This window comes from Psammomys obesus, unplaced genomic scaffold (genome assembly GCF_907164565.1).
Source record: "Psammomys obesus unplaced genomic scaffold, mPsaObe1.curated_primary_1811, whole genome shotgun sequence".
NCBI classification, from domain to species: Eukaryota; Metazoa; Chordata; class Mammalia; order Rodentia; family Muridae; genus Psammomys; species Psammomys obesus.
Genome location: NW_026591086.1, coordinates 55,748,327 through 55,769,391, shown reverse-complemented (window position 1 = coordinate 55,769,391; position 21,065 = coordinate 55,748,327). Strand labels below are relative to the sequence as shown.

At 45.2% G+C, this 21,065-nt stretch overlaps 1 protein-coding gene across 1 annotated transcript; it reads left to right on the top strand.

Annotated features, from left to right (window-relative positions):
• Nucleotides 1–2,202: 2,202 nt before the first annotated feature.
• Nucleotides 2,203–19,122, top strand: Tgds (TDP-glucose 4,6-dehydratase). Its single transcript, XM_055609655.1, has 12 exons — nt 2,203–2,307; nt 4,280–4,346; nt 5,600–5,668; nt 6,301–6,391; nt 11,294–11,436; nt 12,685–12,783; nt 14,271–14,330; nt 15,056–15,099; nt 15,831–15,996; nt 16,873–16,931; nt 17,538–17,635; nt 18,489–19,122. The coding sequence occupies exons 1-12, from the start codon at nt 2,222–2,224 to the stop codon at nt 18,572–18,574; spliced, it is 1,068 nt and encodes a 355-aa protein (XP_055465630.1). The 5' UTR covers nt 2,203–2,221; the 3' UTR covers nt 18,575–19,122.
• Nucleotides 19,123–21,065: the final 1,943 nt, after the last annotated feature.

The following is a 21,065-nucleotide window of genomic DNA, read 5'->3' as shown; positions in this document are numbered from 1 at the left end:
ACTGACTACAAAATACTGCAAACACCTCTGGTTCAACTGAATTTCTCACTCTATTGCAAGGTACAGACAGTCAGAGACTATGAGCGTCTTGAAAGCACATGTAGGAACTCAAAATTATTTCATTGAATAAGTGCATGCAAATTATCTTCATTCAACAAGATGTCTTTATAACATAAAAGCAAAGGCTCACAACATACCTCCTCACTTAAATAAAGAAACCCACCCCTTACCAGCATTTTCAACACTCCAGACTTCCCAGGACAAGAAGGGTATTGATATTGAGACTTTTTAAAATTACTCTAGTTCTTTTTAAATATAAGAGTAATTCAAACAGCTCAGAAACACATTCATAGTCAAAAGTATATAGAGCAACATTTTAAGTTCTAACTCCCTAATTTCCTTGCCAATGCCCAATACTGAAACGTAGACTGTGTTAGCATTTTCAGGTGCATCTTTTCAGATAAACCTCTGCAAATATATATGGTATTAAGCTAAATGTGCCAGGAGACTGTCCCCAGTATTCTGAATTTCTACATAGGAGCTGCAGCCTAACTCAGTAAGCTTTAGCCAATCAACAGGCTCCCAACTGATCAGCTGTGTCTGTATATGGAAGAAGCATTGTTCTGCATCAGGATTCCCTTTGAGAAGGCACAAATAGAGCCATAACCTGTTAAGTGTTTCCTAGACATTGCTTCCAGGATTTATTTTCTGTGTATGGAAATTTTGTTTACATATGTTTATGTACCATATTGTACAGTGCTCATGAATGTCAGAACACAGCTTCCCTGGAAACTGAGGTTACAGACGGTTGTGACCCACCATGTGAGTGGTGAAATTCCCCGGGGTCCTCTGGAAGAGAGGCCAGTGCTCTACCACTGGGCTGTACTGCCTCTTCTGTTTATATGTTCTGACTGCCAAGGGTGTTTGCTGATGCTCTCTGAACCTTTCTTCCAGAGTGTTGCTTGGGTTTTCATTGTTTGCTGAAATAAAACTCTCCTAAATTTAATTAATCTAAATTCTAATAGTATTATTGAAACGCCCAGAACAGGGGTGAGGTTGTCCCTGAAGGAAAAGCAGAGCATGGGCTTTGACTACAATAAGCACTTTCCTTTTGTCTCATGTTGTCATTGTCTTCTTCCTCCTCCTCCTTTAGACCAGGCTGGCCTCAAACTCAGCTTGCCTCTGCCTCCCAAGTGCCCAAGTGCTGGGACTAAAGGCATGTACTACCGCTGAAAGGCTTGATCTCTTTCTTCCTGATCAGTAATGTTCTTTCACTGAAGACAAACTTCTGATGCCTTGGTTCATAAGAAATAATATAACGGCCAACTGTTCCCAATTGGTAGAGCCTCAGAATTCATAAAGAGCAAGCAGACTATATTAGAATAATTCTAATCTAAATGGCAGTGAGCAATCACACAATATGCCTTCTTGTTGATGAATGTTCGTTCCATGATGCATTCGTCCCAGTGAGCAATTACATCATCGGCCTATATGTTAATGAATGGTAAGAAGATTTTTTTTTTTTAATGGTTCTGGGCCGTTAGGGTGTTTAGATTGCTGTTTAAACTGAATCAAGGAAAGACTCCAATAGATATGGATAAACACTAGTCAGACATCCCAGGAAAGGGTAGTTAGACCAGGGAGGAAGCAGGCCCCGTAATAGAAGAGCAAGGAGGACCAGGCCTGGGACACAGTGAGCCAACGGGAGACCTGAGTAAGAGCTACAAGGGAAATCTACGAAACACGTTTATCATGATTGCAAGTAGCCTTCGCTGTCTGTGATAATATTAACAACAGTAAAATATAACTGTGGGATGCAATTTCCCATTTCCATACTGCATACACTCCGGAAATTTCTGCTCAGCTGGGGGTTAGCCTACGGACGTAGTGAAGTACAAAAATGAAAGCATCCATCCATAACTCCGAACCTCTATGCATCAATAGCAATAATCCCCGTTGGTGCCATTGCCTAGAACACATTCCAGACCCTTGTTCCCGAGTGACCCCAATTACTCCTAGCGAGGTGGCCCGGGAACCGAGCCCGCGTCCGCGCAGTGCCACCGGCCCCGCCCCTCACGCTGTGGCTGGGGAAAACCCGGAAGTTGCTGCTGACTTCCTTTGAACGTGTCGGGGGTGGGCCGTGTCGCAAAACGTCGTGAAGGCGGTTCCCTCGGCTCCTCGGCCTCCGCGCTCTACGGCCCTGGCGCTGCTGAGCTGAAGGATGTCGGCTGCGGGCCCGGGAGAGCCGGCCGGTGGCCCCGGCAGCTTCGTGAAGCGGGTCCTGGTGACCGGCGGTGCTGGCTTCATGTAGGTAGCGGTGCTGCTGTCTGGAAGTGGCTCCCACAGACCCTAACCTTTTCCGCGGCTCTCCTTGACTTTGGGTCCCCGGCTTTGAGGATCGGGTGCGGGGGTCCGAAAGCACGGCTGGGACATCCTCCCAGTGTCCCTCGCTTTTTGGTCGGCAAAGTCGAGGTTGCTCCGAAATTGCGACTGCTCTGACACCTGCCCCCAGGAGGAAGCAGGAGTGCTCGGAAGTGGCCCTCCGGCCTGCCTGGGGGCGTTTGCCATCTCTGGCTTGCTGAGGAGCACACGTCAGTTTCTTCCCGTCTTCTTCCTGACCTCTCTGCCAAACTTCCCACCAGCACGTACAGGCCTTTCAAAAGGTCGCCTCGACACGACGTGAGGATCGTGATGGGTTCTCTATGTCTTTCTCTCTCTTTCTTGCTTATTTTTTTAAGAAAACGTTTACAAATAGTCCCAACCTGTTTGAGGCTCATACCCATGAGCCCGCCCGCCCTTCTGTGTCAAAGGTTATCCTCAGTTTGACGCCTCACCACTGTCCTCTGAGTACTATAGACACAGCCTTCTTTTGCTTGGAACAGTGCTGCTATACCTCTCCTGGTTGAGCTCTGTGCATTTTCTTTAGACCCCTTAAAGTATGTTTCTATACAGAAGTCAGTGTTTTTAAGGAAGTGAGGTGCTCTTTCACAGGATTTTACACTCGTGAGATTTGAAGACTCAGGTGCTCAAGCCCTTCTTTCCAACCTAATCTTTTGCTTTTCTGTACCCAGCACAACCCTCTCAGGGTTCTTGGAGCACAGCAGTCAGTGCTACTTCCTGACTGGAAATGTTTGCGTTTCTTTCTTTGCTTAGGCTCTTTGCACTCTGCAGTTCAGGTGTTAATTTAACGACATACCAACCGGAGAGTGCTTCTCGGATCGCTATAGGCAACTGGCTGTATTAACACTACCCGAAATTATATCGAATATTTATGCTTAGTTGTTTATGGCCTTGCTCTCTGTCTAGAATATAAACTGTGAGGGCAGACATGTTCATTGAGCACGTGCAGAAAGGAAAGTCACCTTCATATTATGAAGGTCTTCAGTAATAGTTGAGTGGATGAATGCATGAGTAATTCTATCTTTGTAGAACTCAGTGTCTCCTGCATGGAGAGGGTACAGGCTTTTTTTTCCTGACCAGTAATATGCAGTGCACCTTGACACCTTGCTAAGGTACCAGGAAGCCGAGTTTCACTTAAGTAACAAGAGTGTTGGTGTGGGAAAGTGCTTGAACTTTGCATGGTAGGGCTGGTCCACCAAGAATATCCTAGAAAATGAGGGGAATAGCCACCAGTATAAACTTCACCTATACAGTTGGTCAGTGCTTGCCATTATTCCTAAGAGCCCAAACTATAAGTGTTTAAAAGATATCTGGTGGTTCATTTTACTGAGATAGCTCCGTTCATGATCCACTGTTTGGTACACAGGACCTACTGTTGGAAGCAAGCCCAAACTCAACTATTATTAGCCTAGGAAACCTGGGATCATTCCAAGACCCTCCTGAGATTTTAGGCTTACCCAGCCAACTTCTAGTAGCAAGAGAGCAGTTGTAGAAGTCACCACAGACAAAGGCAAATGACGGTTGCATGCTGCAGTAATATCTGTATAATTACATCACAGTTCTTGAGAAGGCATAGCGAACTCTCTCAGTACTCCAACTAGAACAGTTTTTCAGGCTCACTCACAGCATTTGTGGACAGCATCATTTGGCTAAACTGGCTTTTTCTCTTTTCTCAGGACCGGAAATTTTTACATGGCATAAGGGCGGTATGAGAGTGTTCATGGGTCCTGCTGAGAAAGTGGGTTAAAAGCATTTGTGTGTGGCATGTTATGTCATCTCTACTGTCTTAGGAGTGTGATGTTATCTCTTAATATTTAACCTTTTTAGGAATCTAGGGAGGTTAATGTTTGTCACTCACAAAGCTCTTTTCTCCTTGTAGTGCATCCCATGTGATTGTGTCCTTAGTGGAAGATTATCCTAACTATATGATCATAAATTTAGACAAGGTAAGGATTGCAAAAAATGAGCTTCGTGTTCTAAAATTAGACCTCCATTTTCCTCCATACTACCTTTAGGCAGTAGTGCCAGAGAACTAAGGATGGTAAGGTGTTCTCCTGTTTTATATTTGTTTGTTTTGTATTTATATTTGGTTGTTTCATCTACTCAGGGTATGTACTGTTATGAGTTCATTCTGTGTTTAATCTTAGGCCAACGCTTTTGAAACTATTTTGCTAGCCTTTAAACCCAGTATTTTTAGTACAGTATTTTTAGCAAAGGAAAAGCTTTACCCTTTAAAAATTCAATATATACTATAATTTTGTATTACTATTTTGGGAGGCTGTTGACTTTTTAAATTTAGCTATTTGATTTTATAATTGCTACCTCCCAGAAACATCTGTGTATTGTTAGAGTATTTCTTTTTAACATTAGAACATAATTAAAGCCAGTTGCAGTGACACTTGCCTGTCATCCAAGCACTAGGGAGGCAAAAGCAGAAGGATCAGAAGAACTTCAGTGTTCTCCTTGAACTATACAGCAAGTTCAAGCCAGCCTAGGAACACATGAGTTCCTGTGTCCAAACAAACAAAAAAACAGTGAAATTAATTTAATCTTGACAGTCTTGTAGTCTTTGTAGATTGAAGTCTCCCAGAAGAGTATGATTCTTTTTTAGTTTAAACCAAAGATGCAAATATCTTTCTTATTTTCTTAATTTACTTATTTTAATTTATACTGCTGTTTTGTGTCAGGGAGTCAGCTCCCCTAGAGTAAGAGTTTCAGACAGTGGTGAGGTGTGAACTGCCATGTGGGTGCTGGGAATTGAACCTGGGTCCTCCGGAAGAGCAGCTAGTGCCCGTAACCGCTGAGCCATCTCTCCAACCTCAACTAGCCCTTTTTAAATATATTCCCTATCATGGTAGCTGAAGAAGGGGTGTAGTAAGTTATAATTTGTGTGAAGCAGGTGCTCTGCATTTTGAATTGCGAGTTCCTTTTCTGTTAAGAACTGAACTTTTGTAGCCACCCGCTACTGGAGAGCTTGAGCAGAACACTTTTAAAGAGGAACTTGTAACAGCCTTTCTCTTAGAGTTTGTTCTTTTGAAAATTAACCGTGACCTGCGTTTTCTTTTAGGATGTCAGAAACTTTAATGGCATAAAAACACAGGAAACATTTTTAGAAGAATTGTTCTTGTATCATAGTGTTTAATGTTTGTGACCTTTAAATTGGCATGTTCTCCCCCTCCCCATATTTTCTTATTTTAAGCTGGATTACTGTGCAAGCTTGAAGAATCTTGAACCTATTTCTAACAAGCAAAACTACAAATTTATACAGGTATGGAAGTTTTGTTGCAATTATTCGATAGTGCCTCTTGAGTCATGCAGGAATCTAATCTTTTTGTGCTGCAAACGTGTTAAAGAGCAGATAGTTTCCAGACGTAGCTCCTGATGTAGAGTTCTACTCTTAGAGGGATATCACAAAAAAGCCGGCGTTTTGGGACCTTGGCAGATGTATGGACAGTTCACACACATCCGGGCACCAGAGTGGTGGTTTTAGTTAGGAGTGATACACACACTTCCTACGCTATTCCGCTTCTTAGGCTTGTCTTCAGTGCATTTTAGCAGCGCTCTCTGAAAGGTTTCTTTTTCTTTTTGGTTTATTTTTCTTATTGCTAAAAAATTTCCTAGTGGTTTTAGCTTTACACGTGTGTAATAGAAATCAGCACAGTATTTAGCAGAAGTTGGTGCTCAATAAAAATACTGCTTGAAACAGAATTTCAAGAATATCTTGAACTTAATACATATGTTCTAAGATGCTCACCTTGCTGTTACACTTGCCTGACTGCTTGACTGATGTGAAGACCTCTGTTGAACTTGGGATGAGAAATGGGAGGTGCTGGAGTAAAACATTGTTACAACTGTGCGTGCTCAGGAACCCTCTGCTTGTCTGTTCACCTTCCCATGCAGGGCGACATCTGCAATTCCCGCTTTGTGAAGCTGCTGTTTGACATGGAGAAGATAGACATAGTGCTCCATTTCGCTGCACAGACACATGTAGGTAAGCATTGTTGTTGCTGTGGTCGCAGGAATCAGGTTGGCTGAGCAGCACCTTACCAGCCTCTGAAAGAGGACACACCTGCTGTGCCAGAAAAAGATAACGGGAACTCTGGTTTCCTTTGTTTTCTAAAATGGGTTCTGGGAGTCAAACTTAGCTCCTCCTGCTGGAGGTGGGTGGTGCTCACTTTATCCTGGTGCCACCACTTTTTACTCATGTGTGTCGGAGTGGAACATGAAGAGTGGCTTTAAAAACCTTGAGTTGACTCAGATCCTGACCACTGCTTGTTTTTGAAAGGACGGAATGAGGTGGGCCTTTAATTACAGGTTCGTGTCGTTCTTCTCCAGGGCAGGTATGCCAGGGAACATCTGCCCCGCTTGTGCATACTGGTGTAATAGCTCAGCCTTTGTCCTGGGCAGTGACATTCAGAAGAGTGTGGAAGGACAGTGGAGTGAGCCTTTGAAATGCCTTTGTTGTTGTTGTTTTTGGTTTTTTGAGACAAGGCTTCTCTGTGTAGCCTTGGCTGTCCTGGACTTTAGAGACCAGGCTAGCCTCAGACTCACAGATATCGCCTGCATCTGCCTCTGCCTCCCAAGTGCTGGGATTACAGGCATGTGCTACCACTACCCGGCCATGTATTGAAAGGGAGATATTTTAGTAAGAAAACTGAGTAGTGATTTCTTGTGTATTCCTGGCTAGCTGAACCTTTATCTAGATGGTGTCATGTTTCATGTGTGTGCATGTTTTTGTTATCTTGCATGTCTGTATGTATGTGTGTGTGGTGTGTATGTGATGTCTGCATGGGTATATGTGAGAGCAGGTGTGTGTGTGTGTGTGTGTGTGTGTGTGTGTGTGTGTGCGCGTGTGTGTGCGTGCACGTGCGCGCATACATTACATGCATGCATATGTGTGTATTCAGAAGCCAGTGGAGGATGTCAGATAAGTCTTCCTCCGCTGAGACAGGGTCTCTTACTGAACCTGAAACTCATCATTTGGACAAGGCTGGTGTTCAGAGAGCTCCTGGGCCCTGCTTGTCTCCACCCCTGGTACTGGGACTACAGAATTGCAGCCTGTGGTGCTGGGGTTTGAACTCTGGTCCTCAAGCTTGCAGAGCAAGCCCTCATATTCACTGAGCCACCTCCCCACTTCTGAGGTGACCTTTCCTCCTTGGTGGTGTGGACTGCCTTGAAGTCCTTATAGTTGGCTTGAATATGGCTGAGTCGTCTCTGGACGACTTTTCCACAGTTTTATTACCAGCACGCCTCTGTCTTCATGGTTAGCGTGTGCATGCTGGGTAAGCGTTCTGTCACTGAGCTCATCCTCAGCCTGGATTTTACTTTTGAAAAATGGTTTTGATCATCCGTGTTATTTATCCTCTTTTGAAAATGTAGCTGAGGAAATGTTTTTATTTCTTTTCCCACTGCTAGTTTGGAAGATAGTCTGTCTGTAGTCACCTTACGTAGCGCAACCAGCTTTTCTTGAGTGTAAAATCCAGAAGCCTTTGCCCTCTTCCCAGCTCATGCCCTTCAGTACTGCTTTGGTCCAATTTTGGTTTTAGCTAAGAGTTTCAGTCTGCTGTCTTTAATTTTATTTTTGTTTTCAGTTCCACTAGATATCAGTCTTAGTATTTTCTACAGTACTATTTTCTGTAGTCAATATTCATGTATATTTGAGCTTTGGAAGTGATGATTTTTCTTGTCTTTTTTTTTTTTTTTAAGATATATTTATTATTTATACAACATTATGCCTGTACACCAGATCTTACTTTAGATGCTTATGAGCCACCTTGTGGTTACTGGGAATTGAACTAAGGACCTTTGGAAGAACAGTGAGTGTTCTTAACCTCCGAGCCATCTCTCCATCCCTTCTTGTTGTCTTTTATTCAATTCATGTTTAATCAAAATTTGTAAGTACATTCTCCATATCAGTTCTTAGGACGCCTTGAGATTCAGCTGATGTTGGCAACCAGCTTAGCTGCCTTATTTTTACCTTTTTGTTTGTTTGTTTGTTTCCATGTGTGTGGGGGGAGTGTGTGTGTGTATGTGCACTGAGTTCAATTGTAATGACTTGGTTTCTTCTTTTTCTTTAAAGTATCACTATGAATTCATGGATTTTAACACTCGACTTTTATTTCTCTCTTTGTTTTTCTTTTTAGATTTTTCGAGACAGGTTTCCTTGTGGAAACCCTGGCTGTCCTGGAACAGTCTGACCTCAACTCACAGAGCCCTACTAGGCTTTGGCTCCCAAGTGCTGGGATTAAATACATATGCCACTTTTTCTTTAGTCGGCTGTGGTGTTGTGGTGCCAGCATTCACACTGTTAGTTTTTGTTTGCTTTAGTTAGTTGTAGCACCGGCATCCACACTACTGCTAGCGAGTGGAAGCAGCTTCTGGTTGCTTCTTGCGTCCCCTTTGGCATAACCTTAGTAGCCTTTGATGTTGTCCTAATCTCTGATGAAGCAGGATGTTCCGCACTTCTCTTCAAGGTTTTCCAGCATGCTCTGCCTTTTTCATATCCTCACATAGCTTTTTTTCTCTGTACATGCCTTAGTATCAGTTTTGGGTCCAAATTTCATGTAGTGGCACACGACAGGATTAAGGGGTTCATTTTGACCGAATCGCTCAGCAAAACCTGTCTCCAAATATAGTCACTCTCTAGCGAACTGTTGGAGCAGGCAGCGGTATAGGTTTTAGGGGAAGTACACCTGGCGGGTTTGGACTAAGGGAGAAATGGTCATCCGTTTGGCTGCACACCACAGGTGTGCTCTCCTCTGCTTGGACAGATTGTAGAGCGGCAGTTCTCAGCCTGTGCTCTCATCCCCTCTGCAGGTAGGACGGCCCTTTCTCAGAGTTCGCATATCAGACATGGCGCAGATCAGATAGGTGTTCTTATCACAGTAGCAGAATCACAGTTAGGAAGTAGCAGTGCAAAAAGGTTTATGTTTAGGGGTCTCTACAGCATGAGGAGCTGTGTGACAGGGTCTGGCGTTAGGAAGGTGAGAACCACTTTTGTAACTCACTCCCAGTGTGCAGACATGCGCTCCTCCAGCTGCTCGGTCTACTGAGAAATACTTTCTCACGGTTTTAGGCATTTATTTCATGATGTTCCTGAGTGCATGCATGTGCGCCGCATGCCAGCAGGAGCCCATGCAAGTCAGAGCAGACATCAGCTCCCCTAGACCTGGGCTCACAGGAGCTTATAAGCCACCACGTGGGTGCTGGGACTTAAGCCTGGGTCTTCTGCAGGAACAAGTGTTCCTAACTACCAAGCCATCTCTCTAGTCTCTCCCTTCAGGTTTTGATTTTGTTTTTATTTTTAAATTTTTTGCTAGTCTGGTAAATGAAAGTTTTTTAATTGAGAGGTTTTTATTATTATTATTATTATTATTATTATTATTATTATTATTAGTGAAGTTGAGCATCAGAAGCTTAAGGTCATTTGTTTAAACTATTTTTTTTTTGTCTTCTATACATTTTACTGTAGGGCTATTCTTGTTTTTATAAATTATTTGTAGGTTGTTGATATGGACTTTTAACCTCCAGTAAGTTCAAGTATTTTATACATATATATATATATATTGTTGTTGTTGTTTCTAGTTTAGGATTTTGTTTTGTGTTGTACTCTGTCTCTTCCCTACCCCCATACTGGTTACACTGAGGACTAACATCACACACTAGGCAGGTAATCTTCTGCCAGTGATTTCTATCTCCAGCATGTTCACATACCTGTTTTAACCGTTTGACAGTGGGCAGTTTGAGTAAGGGTGCTCAGAGCCCGGTTATGGCTTCCTTTTGGTTTGACAATGGGCAGTTTGAGTAAGGGTGCTCAGGGCCCAGGTTACGACTCTGTTTTGGTTTGACAGTGGGCAGTTTGAGTAAGGGTGCTCAGGATCCTGGTATGGCTCTGTTTTGGTTTGACAGTGGGCAATTTAAGGGTGCTCAGGGCCCAGTTATGGCTCTGTTTTGATGGAGTGTAAAGAAAGGACCTGTTACTAAGGGCACGGTTTTGGTAATTGTCTATCTTGATTGATAGATGAGGTCAGATAATAATTTCTCTTACTTTGCATGTCTCTTCCCATGATGCATCTGATTTTAATCATAGTGTGCCTAATTATGCATAGGCATAAGATAGTAAATAGGCAGCCTAGCTGGAAAGTTCACCAGGACACTGTCTGCCTTCCTACATCTGCACCCCGAACCAGTTCAGACTGAAGTGGCCTCTCCGTCTTTGTCCGGATACGTGAGGAATGTATTTGAGTAGAAACTGTCTGACTGTGGTTCTCTGTAGCGGGAGAGAAGCTTGTGCTCTAGTGCAGAGAGGGTGTATAAGCAGTCAGGTGGTGCTCCCATGCGGGGAGAGCTTTGAGAGGGCTCTAGGGCGCTGTGTTCCAAGGGCACTGTTAAAAGGAGTTCAGTACATGACCAAAGTTAAATAAGGGGCCAGACGACTTCTCTCTTCTTTACATATGCCTGTTTCACCAGCGCGTGGAAGGTCGAGACAGGAAGATCAGAAGTTCATGACTCAGCCAGCGGGGTGGCTCATTGAATAAAGGCTCTTCCTGTCCAAGCCTGAGAACCTGCATTTGATCCCTTGAGCCCACCTGGTAGAAGGAGAGAATGTCCAGCTCCCGAGCTGGGCATACACCCGTGTTCACACACAGCACACCGTGCATGCGCCCACCCTTAGTGATAATTAAACAGAAAAGTTGAGCGTCAGGCTCAGCTAGGTAGGTGTGTGAGGCCAGCTTGGGCTACGGGAAACCAAGTGTGTGTCAACCTGTGTCGCACTTTCTTAGACCTAGAGCAGGTGTGCTGAGCAGGGGAAGTGAGCAGTCACTGAGTCAGTCAGCTGGTGTTTGTTTTGTCCTGTGAGTGGAATTAGTAATTGATCTCTCATCCCTTTTAGATCTTTCATTTGTCCGTGCCTTTGAGTTCACATACGTCAATGTTTACGGCACTCATGTTTTGGTAAATACTGCTTATGAAGCCAGAGTGGAGAAATTTATTTACGTCAGCACAGATGAAGTGTATGGAGGCAGTCTTGATCAGGTAAGCTCAAAAAGTGTGTTCTACATACCGGCTACCAGTGTAGGCCTCTGTCTTGTTAAGCAAAGTCATGGCTTTTTCTGTGCTCTGATCACATGGGTCACGTCGCCCTGCAAGGTTTTCTTTCCTCTCCTGTATTCCTGTCACGTGAGGAACAGTTAGCATCAGTACAAGCTTGCTCGCGGTCTGCGTGTTCTGCAGCACGGCCACATGTCACACTCGCCCCACCTTAAACAGGCTTTATCCCCTCTGATCATTTTGCCTGGTACTACTTTTCAGCCCACCTATATTGTAGAGGCTATTCTGACCAGTTGTTTTTATATTAATAGTTCATGATTTTGCTTGGATGACCTTTTCAGTGGCGAGGCTCAGGCTGTTGCAGCAGTAACTGTGAAGATTTCCAAAGACAATGGCTTATCCACCCAAGAAGGTTGTAAAGAAATGTTAACCAGGCCTGGAGGCACAAACCTGGTGATCAGGTCTATAATCTAATTTGAGGAGGCTGAAACAGGAGGATCCAAGTTGCAGGCTAGCCTAGGTAACTTAGTAACACTCTGTCTCCAGAGTAATGACTGTAAGGCTGGAAGGATGGCTCAGTGGTTAAGAATACTCACTGCTCTGACAGAAGACCCTGCCTTCGCTCCTAGTACCCATGCGGTTGCTTGCAGTCAAGTAACTCCAGTTCCAGGAGAGCTGATGCCCATGTGTGCTTTATGTGCTGCACATAAACTTTTGCACACCCCCCCCCCACATGCACACACAAATAAATAACTATGTTTAACCGTTGAGAATTCAGGTTTGAGATAATATGACCTCCACCAGCTCAGTAACTTCAACTCTGTTTCCTTCCCTCACACTAGTCTTCTAAGACCTTTGTACTTGGCTCTTCCCCGACTAGGAGTCAAGGTGTTCCTGTGTTGAGACAGTTTTTACTCACTCCATCCCTCTACCTCCTAATTGCTGTTACAGATGTGTACCAGAAGAGCAAGAGATGGCTTCTTTGATGCAGTGCCTAGGGTTTCAAGCTAGTACTGTAACTGGTTTTTGGTTTTGTTTTGCTGTGTGTGTGTGTGTGTGTGTGTGTGTGTGTGTGTGTGTGTGTGTGTATTGATGTGCACACATGTGTGGGTGGAGTTGAACCCAGGTCCTCTTGAATGTGACCAGACTACTGTTGAGCCACACAGTTAGACCTTACAATATGTTTTTTCCTTAGAGAGTATGTGTAATTCAAATGTATCCTTTTCAAACTAGGAGTTCGACGAATCTTCACCCAAACAACCTACAAACCCTTATGCTTCATCTAAAGCAGCCGCTGAGTGTTTTGTGCAGTCTTATTGGGAACGATACAAGGTAAAAGCTGATTTCTGAAACATTTTTTTTTTTTATTCCTGGCTGTTCCGGAGCTCAGTCTGTAGACCAGGCTGGCCTTAAACTCAGAGATCCTTCTGGCTCTGCCTCCTGAGTGCTAGGATTAAAGGCGTTAGTTCTTTGCTTGTGTATGTGTGGGTGTGGGTGTGTGAACATGTATTCTACAGTATGAGTGTGGTGGTCAGAGGGAAACTAGGGAAGCCAGTTCTTACCTTCTACGCTGTGAGCTCAGGTCATCGGGCCTGGCAGCAAGCACTTCTACCATCTCCCCAGGTCTGATTTCTGAAACTCTTACTAAGCTGTGGATGTAAGTTTTAACATTCTAAAGTCAGCTTTGGCACGGAAGACCTAGCTTAAAAAGTTGGGCAGTAAAGGCTTATAGGTATTGAAATCTTACAGTGTGTGGACAACAAAGGTCCTGTTCTCATGGAGCACTAAGCTGAAACATTTAGTCCTGTTTCAGTAACAGAACATCACAGGTCTGGTGAGGCCCGTGGAAGTCCTCCACGGCAGAGGGTGGCAGATGCTCTTTCAACAGTTGCTCTCCTCTCTGTGAGTCAGCAGTCTTGGCTCCGTGTGGGGTACACTTGTTCTCTTTGTAGTGGTCCCTTTTGCTTGTAAGGGTCGATTAGTGGAGAGCCACCCTGATGTCGACCACCTTCCCATCTATGTAAATGTAGAGTGCTGGAAGCCATCTTGGGAATGACCGCGTGCGTGCAAGGCCTCGGTGTTGAGCCTGTCTCTGTGCCTTCATTTTTAGACATCTTCCCCTGTCTCCACAGCCTGCTCTCCCTATTGGAGCCTCAGCCTTTATCTGATCTTAGCTGTCCTGAGATTTACTGTGTAAACCATGCTGGCCTCAAACTCTGGTGAACTAGTCTCTGCCTCCTGAGTTCTAGTATTGAAAGCAAATCAGCACCAGGCCTGACTTAAAAGATGAAGACAGGGTCTCACTACATAGCTCAGTCTGCCTCAGTATCAAGGGTGTCAGGATCAGGAGTACAGGTGTGAGCCTGTCCTTATAAAACTGACCTCTTTTTGGAGTGAGAGTGGGGGTTCACGGAAGCTTTCTGTGTCTCTCCTTCCCAGCGGAGCCTGCAGTCACCAGTGAGTGCCACTGCAGAAGTAGCTCCTTGCCCTTCAGAGTCAGCCAAAGCACGGATCTATTTTTTTTGTTTTTTGTTTTTTTGTTTTTTTGTTTTGTAGGGTAGGGAGTCTCACAGCTTGGGTGGGCCTGGGAGAACTAGGAATTGATTGGAATTCATGATGTGAAATTCCCAAATAATATTTTATTATCTATACACTTTTTACATACTATATGTAATATATAATTACACACTCAGCTCAGATGGGCCCTAGTGCGCTCACGATGTGTGGTTTTGGTGGCAGTATTTGTGAACTTTGTATCTTTTACGTCACACTGAGTGTTGGGCCCTCCCTCACACTGATACTGAGTGTGCTCTCTTAAGTTCCCAGTCGTCATCACCAGAAGCAGTAACGTCTATGGACCACATCAGTATCCAGAAAAGGTAAACTGCTCCTAGTTCTTGGTGCTTGTGGTGCTTGTCACAGTTTAAAATAAGCTCGCAGTAGTTATTGCTCTGATTAATTTATGCTGTAGTCGTACGTGATGACATGCCCTGTGGTGGCCCGCAGTGCTCACAGGCCAGAGTGTGAAGACTTGAGTCAGCCTGGCGCACTCCAGCTGCCATGCCTTCAGGCCCTTCAACCATGGTCTTTGAGTGAGAACACAGGCTTTCTAGGAGTCTGGTGAGAGGATGTGTGTGGACAAGCATTGTCTTCCTTGGACTCTAACGCACTGTGGAGCACCCCAGCACTGCCCACGGAGCACTGCAGACTGTCTGCAGTTGTGTCGGGGCATGTGAAGACAGGAGCTAATTAGGCAGTGAGGGGGAGCTGGGATTTGCTTAGTGGATACTCATACGATAATGAGATCGGTGCCTGCCTTGAGGTAAAAAACCACCAGAGGTGGCGTGTGTTGGCTGCAAACTGTCCACAGAGGCTTCTCTGCATTCCCATGATGCCTGTCTTTTCATCATAAGGTTTTTACGGAATCACAAACTGCTTTAGTGTTCTCTTATTTACCAAATATTATAACTTTTTTATGAACTTAGGTTGAAAGTTAGAATGTATCCATACATAAATATCTTTGTAATGATTTTTAGCCTTATGAATTTAAATTCATGTTAATGTCATTTTCAAAGTCTGAAATGACATATAAATATTCTTCTAGGTTATTCCAAAATTTATATCTTTGCTCCAACACGACAGGAAATGGTACGTTGCTCTTTACTTTTGCACTGATCTGCCGTCTGCTCTGCTGATAGTGTTTAGTAGCAGTCCTTGAAAACCAGCGCTCTGCCAACTCAGGAAGGCGTTCCCCATTTAATGTGATAGTTTGTCGATCGCTAAAGTGCATCTTCGTAACTTACTAAGGTAAACTCCGAAATTATCTGCCATGGAACTTAGTTAGAAGATAAAATTCTGGCATCTATGTACAATTTATATTTATAAATGATTAATTTAATATATTTATATGTCACTTTTTTCCCCTTTTCTTTCCCATAATTTTTAGGTTCTGGGGCTTGAAAGTAGGCCTTGCACGTCCTGTAGCCCCTATGCCCTCTCCAGTGCCCTCCCTAGCCCTGTGATTCATTGTTGTTGATTTTTAACTCTTTGAAATTGCTCAGACTGGCCTTGAATGTGGGGCTCCTCTTGCCTCAGTTCCCCAAGCGGCTGGTGTTACAGTTCTGTACAGCCCCACCCAGCTTAGGTATTTCTTTAGAATTTTTTAGGAATCCATGTTTTCCACTTTTTAAATCAGAATTCCTCAGAAGCTTGGCCATCATTAAGGAACGAGGGAGAAGAGTTGGGGGAATTGACTCTCACTCGAGGACTTCCAGGGCCTCTGGAAACCGGCTTCCTGGGACTCACACTGGCCATTACTTCTCCTGGCTTGGGGACCTCTTTTCTGCACTTTGTAATTCTGCCTGGTTTAATCCATTTAGCTGTATTCATGGATCAGGGCTTCAGAGAAGAAACTTCCTTTATGCTGCGGATGTAGCAGAAGCGTTTCTCACTGTCCTCAGGAAGGGAGAACCAGGCGAAATTTATAACATCGGGACCAGCTTTGAAATGTCAGTTGTCCAGCTTGCGAAAGAACTAATCCAGCTGGTATGTATCTGCCGTAAGGGGAATCACAAGCTTGTCATCAGGTAGTGGCTGCATTCAAGAACTTGCCAATATCTGTGCCAGTGACCTCCTGCTGCTTCGATGAAACAGCCCAACCACAGGCTACTTAAGGAAGAGCATGTTCCACTTGGAGTCCTTGAGGACTGGAGTCCGTAATGGGGGAGGGGAGTGACATGGCTTGAAGGCGAGAAGAGGAAGCTGGCTAGAGCCATTTTCATCTGCCCACAGGTAGCAGAAGAAGGAATAGGAAGTAGGGTGGGGCTGAAAACCTCAAATCACGATCCCAGGGACATACTCCCTTAGGCCAGGCCCCACCTCCTAAAGCTGCACTACCAGTAGAGGACCAAGGATTCAAATACACACGCCAAAAGGGGACATTTCTCGTGCAGACTACCACTGAGTCATTAGTAGACCGTTTACTTAACTGAAATGAGCAGATGGGAAAATAATTCCTAATTCTGTGTTCTGTGCATCTTCATGTAGTTCTTCAGGGAAAGAATATTAGTGCATCTTCTAGCTGTAAGGTGTACCTCAGCTTCAGTGATGGAAATGTTATTATTCTTGGCATCAAAGAGCAGCGAAGCATAATGTAGCCATGAGGCTGCAGCATGACTGGCTCACCTTAGGTTTCCATGCATCCCCCGTGCTGTCTGTGGGACGCGGTCAGTGTGAGCTCTGCGGGCTGAGTGTGGGGTGTAAGGGTAGAACACCCTCGTGCTGCCCCTCCTTCTCCTCTTCCTCCTCCCTTCCCGCTGTGAGGCGCTTGTCTTTCTCGTTGTCGTTCATCAGCTAGTAAATGCAGTTGTCGCTCTGTGGTCTCTGTGGAATGGGGTTCACACGCCTGCTTCGTCTTGACAGATCAAAGAGACCAGTTCAGAGTCGGAGACGGACCGGTGGGTGCACTACGTTAACGACAGGTGAGGCGCGCGCTGGAGCGTGTGGAGAAGGTGGTGCCGTCTGAGTGCGCATGCCCTGCACGCCTGTTGGAAAGCGGTTTAACTTGTGAACTTTCCGACAAACTTTTCTTCCTAATTGCCAGTGCCATAGACATGAAGGATAACACTTTTTAGCCGTGGGCTCAGAGAGTTGTAGGACTCCTTCCCAGTGTGGGGCTCTATCCCCACACTGTGAAATCCGGATATTATCTCCATATGAAAGTGTCAGAAGGTGTCGTTATAGTGGGGACAAAGCCTCCTGCCATAGGCTCGGCGCTCGAGAATCCTGGGTTCCTCCTACTTGTGCTGTCTCTGTTCACTCATCAAACACTTATACTTTTCTTCTGTATGTCAGGCTCTTCATTTGTACCCAGATTGTGGCTGAAAAAAGTAAATTATAGACAGGATCTGCTGTAGGGAGTGTCACGCATTGGTCGCTGTGGGTTTTCTGTATTTTGTAAAATATTTCTATAATAAGCATGTCCCTGGGGTGATTTTGTTCTAATATGGACGATGAAGACATGTGAATGGTTTGTCTCAGTCAGATGTGCATATTCACACTGTCACGTTAAATCTTTGCCTTCCCAGACCTCACAATGACATGAGATATCCAATGAAGTCCGACAAGATTCGCAGCTTAGGATGGAAGCCCAGAGTGCCTTGGGAAGAAGGAATAAAGAAAACAGGTGTGGAAGGGAGTGACCGTCTGGGAGCAGTGCATGCCCGTGGGAAGGATGCAGCTCGTTGTCAGAACTACAGATCAGCAGGGTGCTCTGAGGAAGGCCTGCACTTCCTGCTGTTCCTGCCTGATAGTTGTGTCCTGAGCATCTTGAGTGTGATGGGTTAAACTTGTCACTGCTCTTCCTGAATCTTGTGTGTTGATCGGATGCCCAGCTCACTGTCACTGGATGCTCAGGTCTTTGCTGTGTGTTCTTGAGAGGTGTGTTTTGTGACCACTGATTGCACATCACCTTTGGTGCAGCTGCTTTCTTGATGATCTGTAAAGTAGTGATCCGAGTTAAGATCATCATTTGAAGAAAATTCCTGTCAATAAGTGTGTGTGCGTGCGCGTGTGTGTGCGCGTGCTGAAGCTGTTTGGACCCTGCGATGTCTTTAATGCCAGCAGGAGATGGAGGCAGGAGGGTCTCTGAGCTAGAGCCCCTTTACACAACAAATTTCAGTCTCAGTAGAGCTGCACGGTGAAACCCCATCCCAAGAAAAAAGAGCAAAAGGAAGCAACAAACAAATCTGTATTTGTATAAAGGATCTTCCTAAGTGTATAAAAACGTCTTGATTCAAAGTTTATATACAAAATACTTGATTCAGACATTAAAATGCAAAGGCCGAGTTAACTTCCATTCTTGACCAGACTTGCACTGCTTACTGGGAAAGCCTTGAACTAATAGTGAGCAGCATAGACTGACCCTATGCTCATCACCTCAGGTTGAAGAAGGCGCCTGCTAACAGAGCAGGGCCTTGGGAATGCTGGAGAATGGATGCTTATTTCTTAATGTTTCCCTGCTTTTCATTTCCTGCCAGTTGCGTGGTACCGGGAGAATTTCCACAACTGGAAGAACGCAGAAAAGGCTTTAGAGCCATTCCCAGTTCAGCCTCCATTTCTGTAACTGCAGAGAAGAGGACGCTGATCTACCTCAGCCAGTGACAGGACCAAGCGCCCAGACGCGACCTCTCACCTGCAGGACAAGGCTGCCCTCAGTGCTGGGCTCCTGCAAAGTTGGCAGGGGTTTCATGCTGGTGCAGGACTGGGGAGATTCCCTTGGCCGGCTCTCCGGAAGTCAGCCCTCCCGGAAGTGAGTCAGGACAGAGCTGGGGCCCTGAGAGCAAGGGCAGGCGGCGTGGGTCGGTGGCCGAGTGGGCAGCTCTAGGCCTTCCAGCTCCCACCCTCCCCAGCACACGCAGTCTTAGACTTTAGGTCCTGCCTGTATTTTTTAAGGTCTGATAATGTGAAGATGGAGCAAAATGAAAGGCTTTCTAGCACTTTTAAACTTGATATTTTGTAAAATTAAGTTAAATGGTTTTTAAAGGTACAATGTAACTCCTCACATTTTTGCAATCAGTTGTTGATTATATATAACCTGTATCAGAGAACTCTTATCATTTATTTACTGTTTACAATTGCTTTATAAAAGTCTATATATTTTAATATATTAAATGCAGATTGTGGTTTCTTTTAGTGATATATTTTTATTTAATTGTAATTTTAAATAGTCATGCATTATTTAATCTCCTTGCCCTAAAGATTTCATTGTAACTTTAAAAAGTAACTGAGCTGATAGTGGGTGGACAGAGTTGAAGGTTGCTCTGTTCTGAATGCAGATTTCGTACCCACTGACCTACTGAGAACCTGCCTGTCACTGCAGCTCTTCTTTTTTAATTCACTTTACATTCTTGTTATAGCCCCATCCCACCCTCTCCCCCATCTCCCCACCCCTTGCCTCTTCCTCAGAAAAGGGGAGCACCCTTTCCTATCTACCCCAGATCATCAAGTTGCATCAGGACTGAGCCTGTCCTCTTCCCCTGTGGCCTGGCAAGGCAGTTCCACCAGGGGAAAAGATATCAAAAAGCTGGCTAGTGAGTCTGTCCAATGCAGTCCCCACTCCTCTTACTAGAGCACCCACATGAACCCTGAACTGCGCATCTGCTACATCTCTTCCTGAGGCCTAGGCCAGTTCATGCACAGTCCTTGGTTGATGTTTAAGTCTCATCAAACCCTCTGGGCCCTGGGTAGTTGCCTATGTTGGTCTTCTGTGGAGCTCCTTTCCTCTTTCCTCCCACTTTTCCACAGACTCCCTTACTCATCACCCAATGTCTGGCTGAGTCTCAGCATCTGTTCTGAGGCGCTGCTGGGTAGAGCCTCACAGGACAACTGTTAGGCTCCTGTCTGCAAGCTTAGCGGAGTATTGTTCATAGTGTCAGGGGCTGGCACTCTCCGATACGGCGGGTCTTTGGTTGGGCCTGGCATTGGTTGGGCAGTCCCTCAATCTCTGATCTATCTGCTCTATCTTTATCCCTGCACACTTGTAGTCAGGGTAAATTTTGGGTCAAAATTTTTGTGGATGGGTTGGTGTTCCCTTTCCTCTGCCAGGAGACTAGTCAAGTTGGTGAGTGTCCTTTTCCACCTGTGTGGCCTCTGCTGCCTGAGTCTCTGCTTGAATCCCCCTCATATCCTCCCAGGAGTCCATCCTGACTTGGGTCTCCAGCTTGTCACAGAGATCCACCCACGCGTCGTTTTCTTTCAGGCCTCTGTCCTCTCTTTCTTTCCCCAGGTCTGATCTCCACCCTCTTAACTCTCTGTGTCCCCTCCTACCTTGTTCCCTCGCTTCAGCCATTACCTCTGTCTATTCTATCTCCCCTTCCAAGTAAAATTTATGCCTCCTCCCTTGGATTCTCCTTGTTAATTCTCTTCTTTGGGTCTGTGCCTAACGGTATGCTTACCCTGTACTATATGGCTAAAATCCTCTTATAAGTGAGAACATACCATGTGTGTCTTTCTGTGCCTCGGTTGCTTCACTCAAGTTAATCTCTTCTGGTTCCATGTGGGTCCTGGGACCGAAGTTAGGATGGATGTCAGCTTTAACGGCAAGTGCCTTAACCTGCTGTGCCACCTCACCCTCCCAAGGTTGTATGTGTGTTTTAAGGCTGTCCCCTCTGGGATGGCTTAAATACAGCTACCGTCCACTTCTCATTTGCCCTGGTATGCAACTCGCCCATTTATAAACCGAGCTGGACTCTTCCCTCCCCTCTCCATTGTCTGGCTGCAGGGGGATATTGAGGGAGTGCGCTGGGAAACTGACGGGAACTGAGAGTTGGCTGGCCTGCCTTTGTGGCTTACTTAGGCCTTCTGGTTGTACCCAGGCCCCAGCTCAGATGTCCCCTTTCCGCCTGGCATCGGTGGACTGCAGCCGACAGTGTGTGAGTGGGCACCATGGTTAGCACGGGCTTCCGTCACCTACATCACTGCATAGGTATCTCCAACAGCAGATCTATTTCCTCAGCATCTCGAGGCAAGAAATGCAAGTCAAGACCAGAGCTAATGTATGTGGCTTTCGCCTTAGCGCTATGGACTCCTGCCCTGGGTGTCCTTTCATGGTCCCT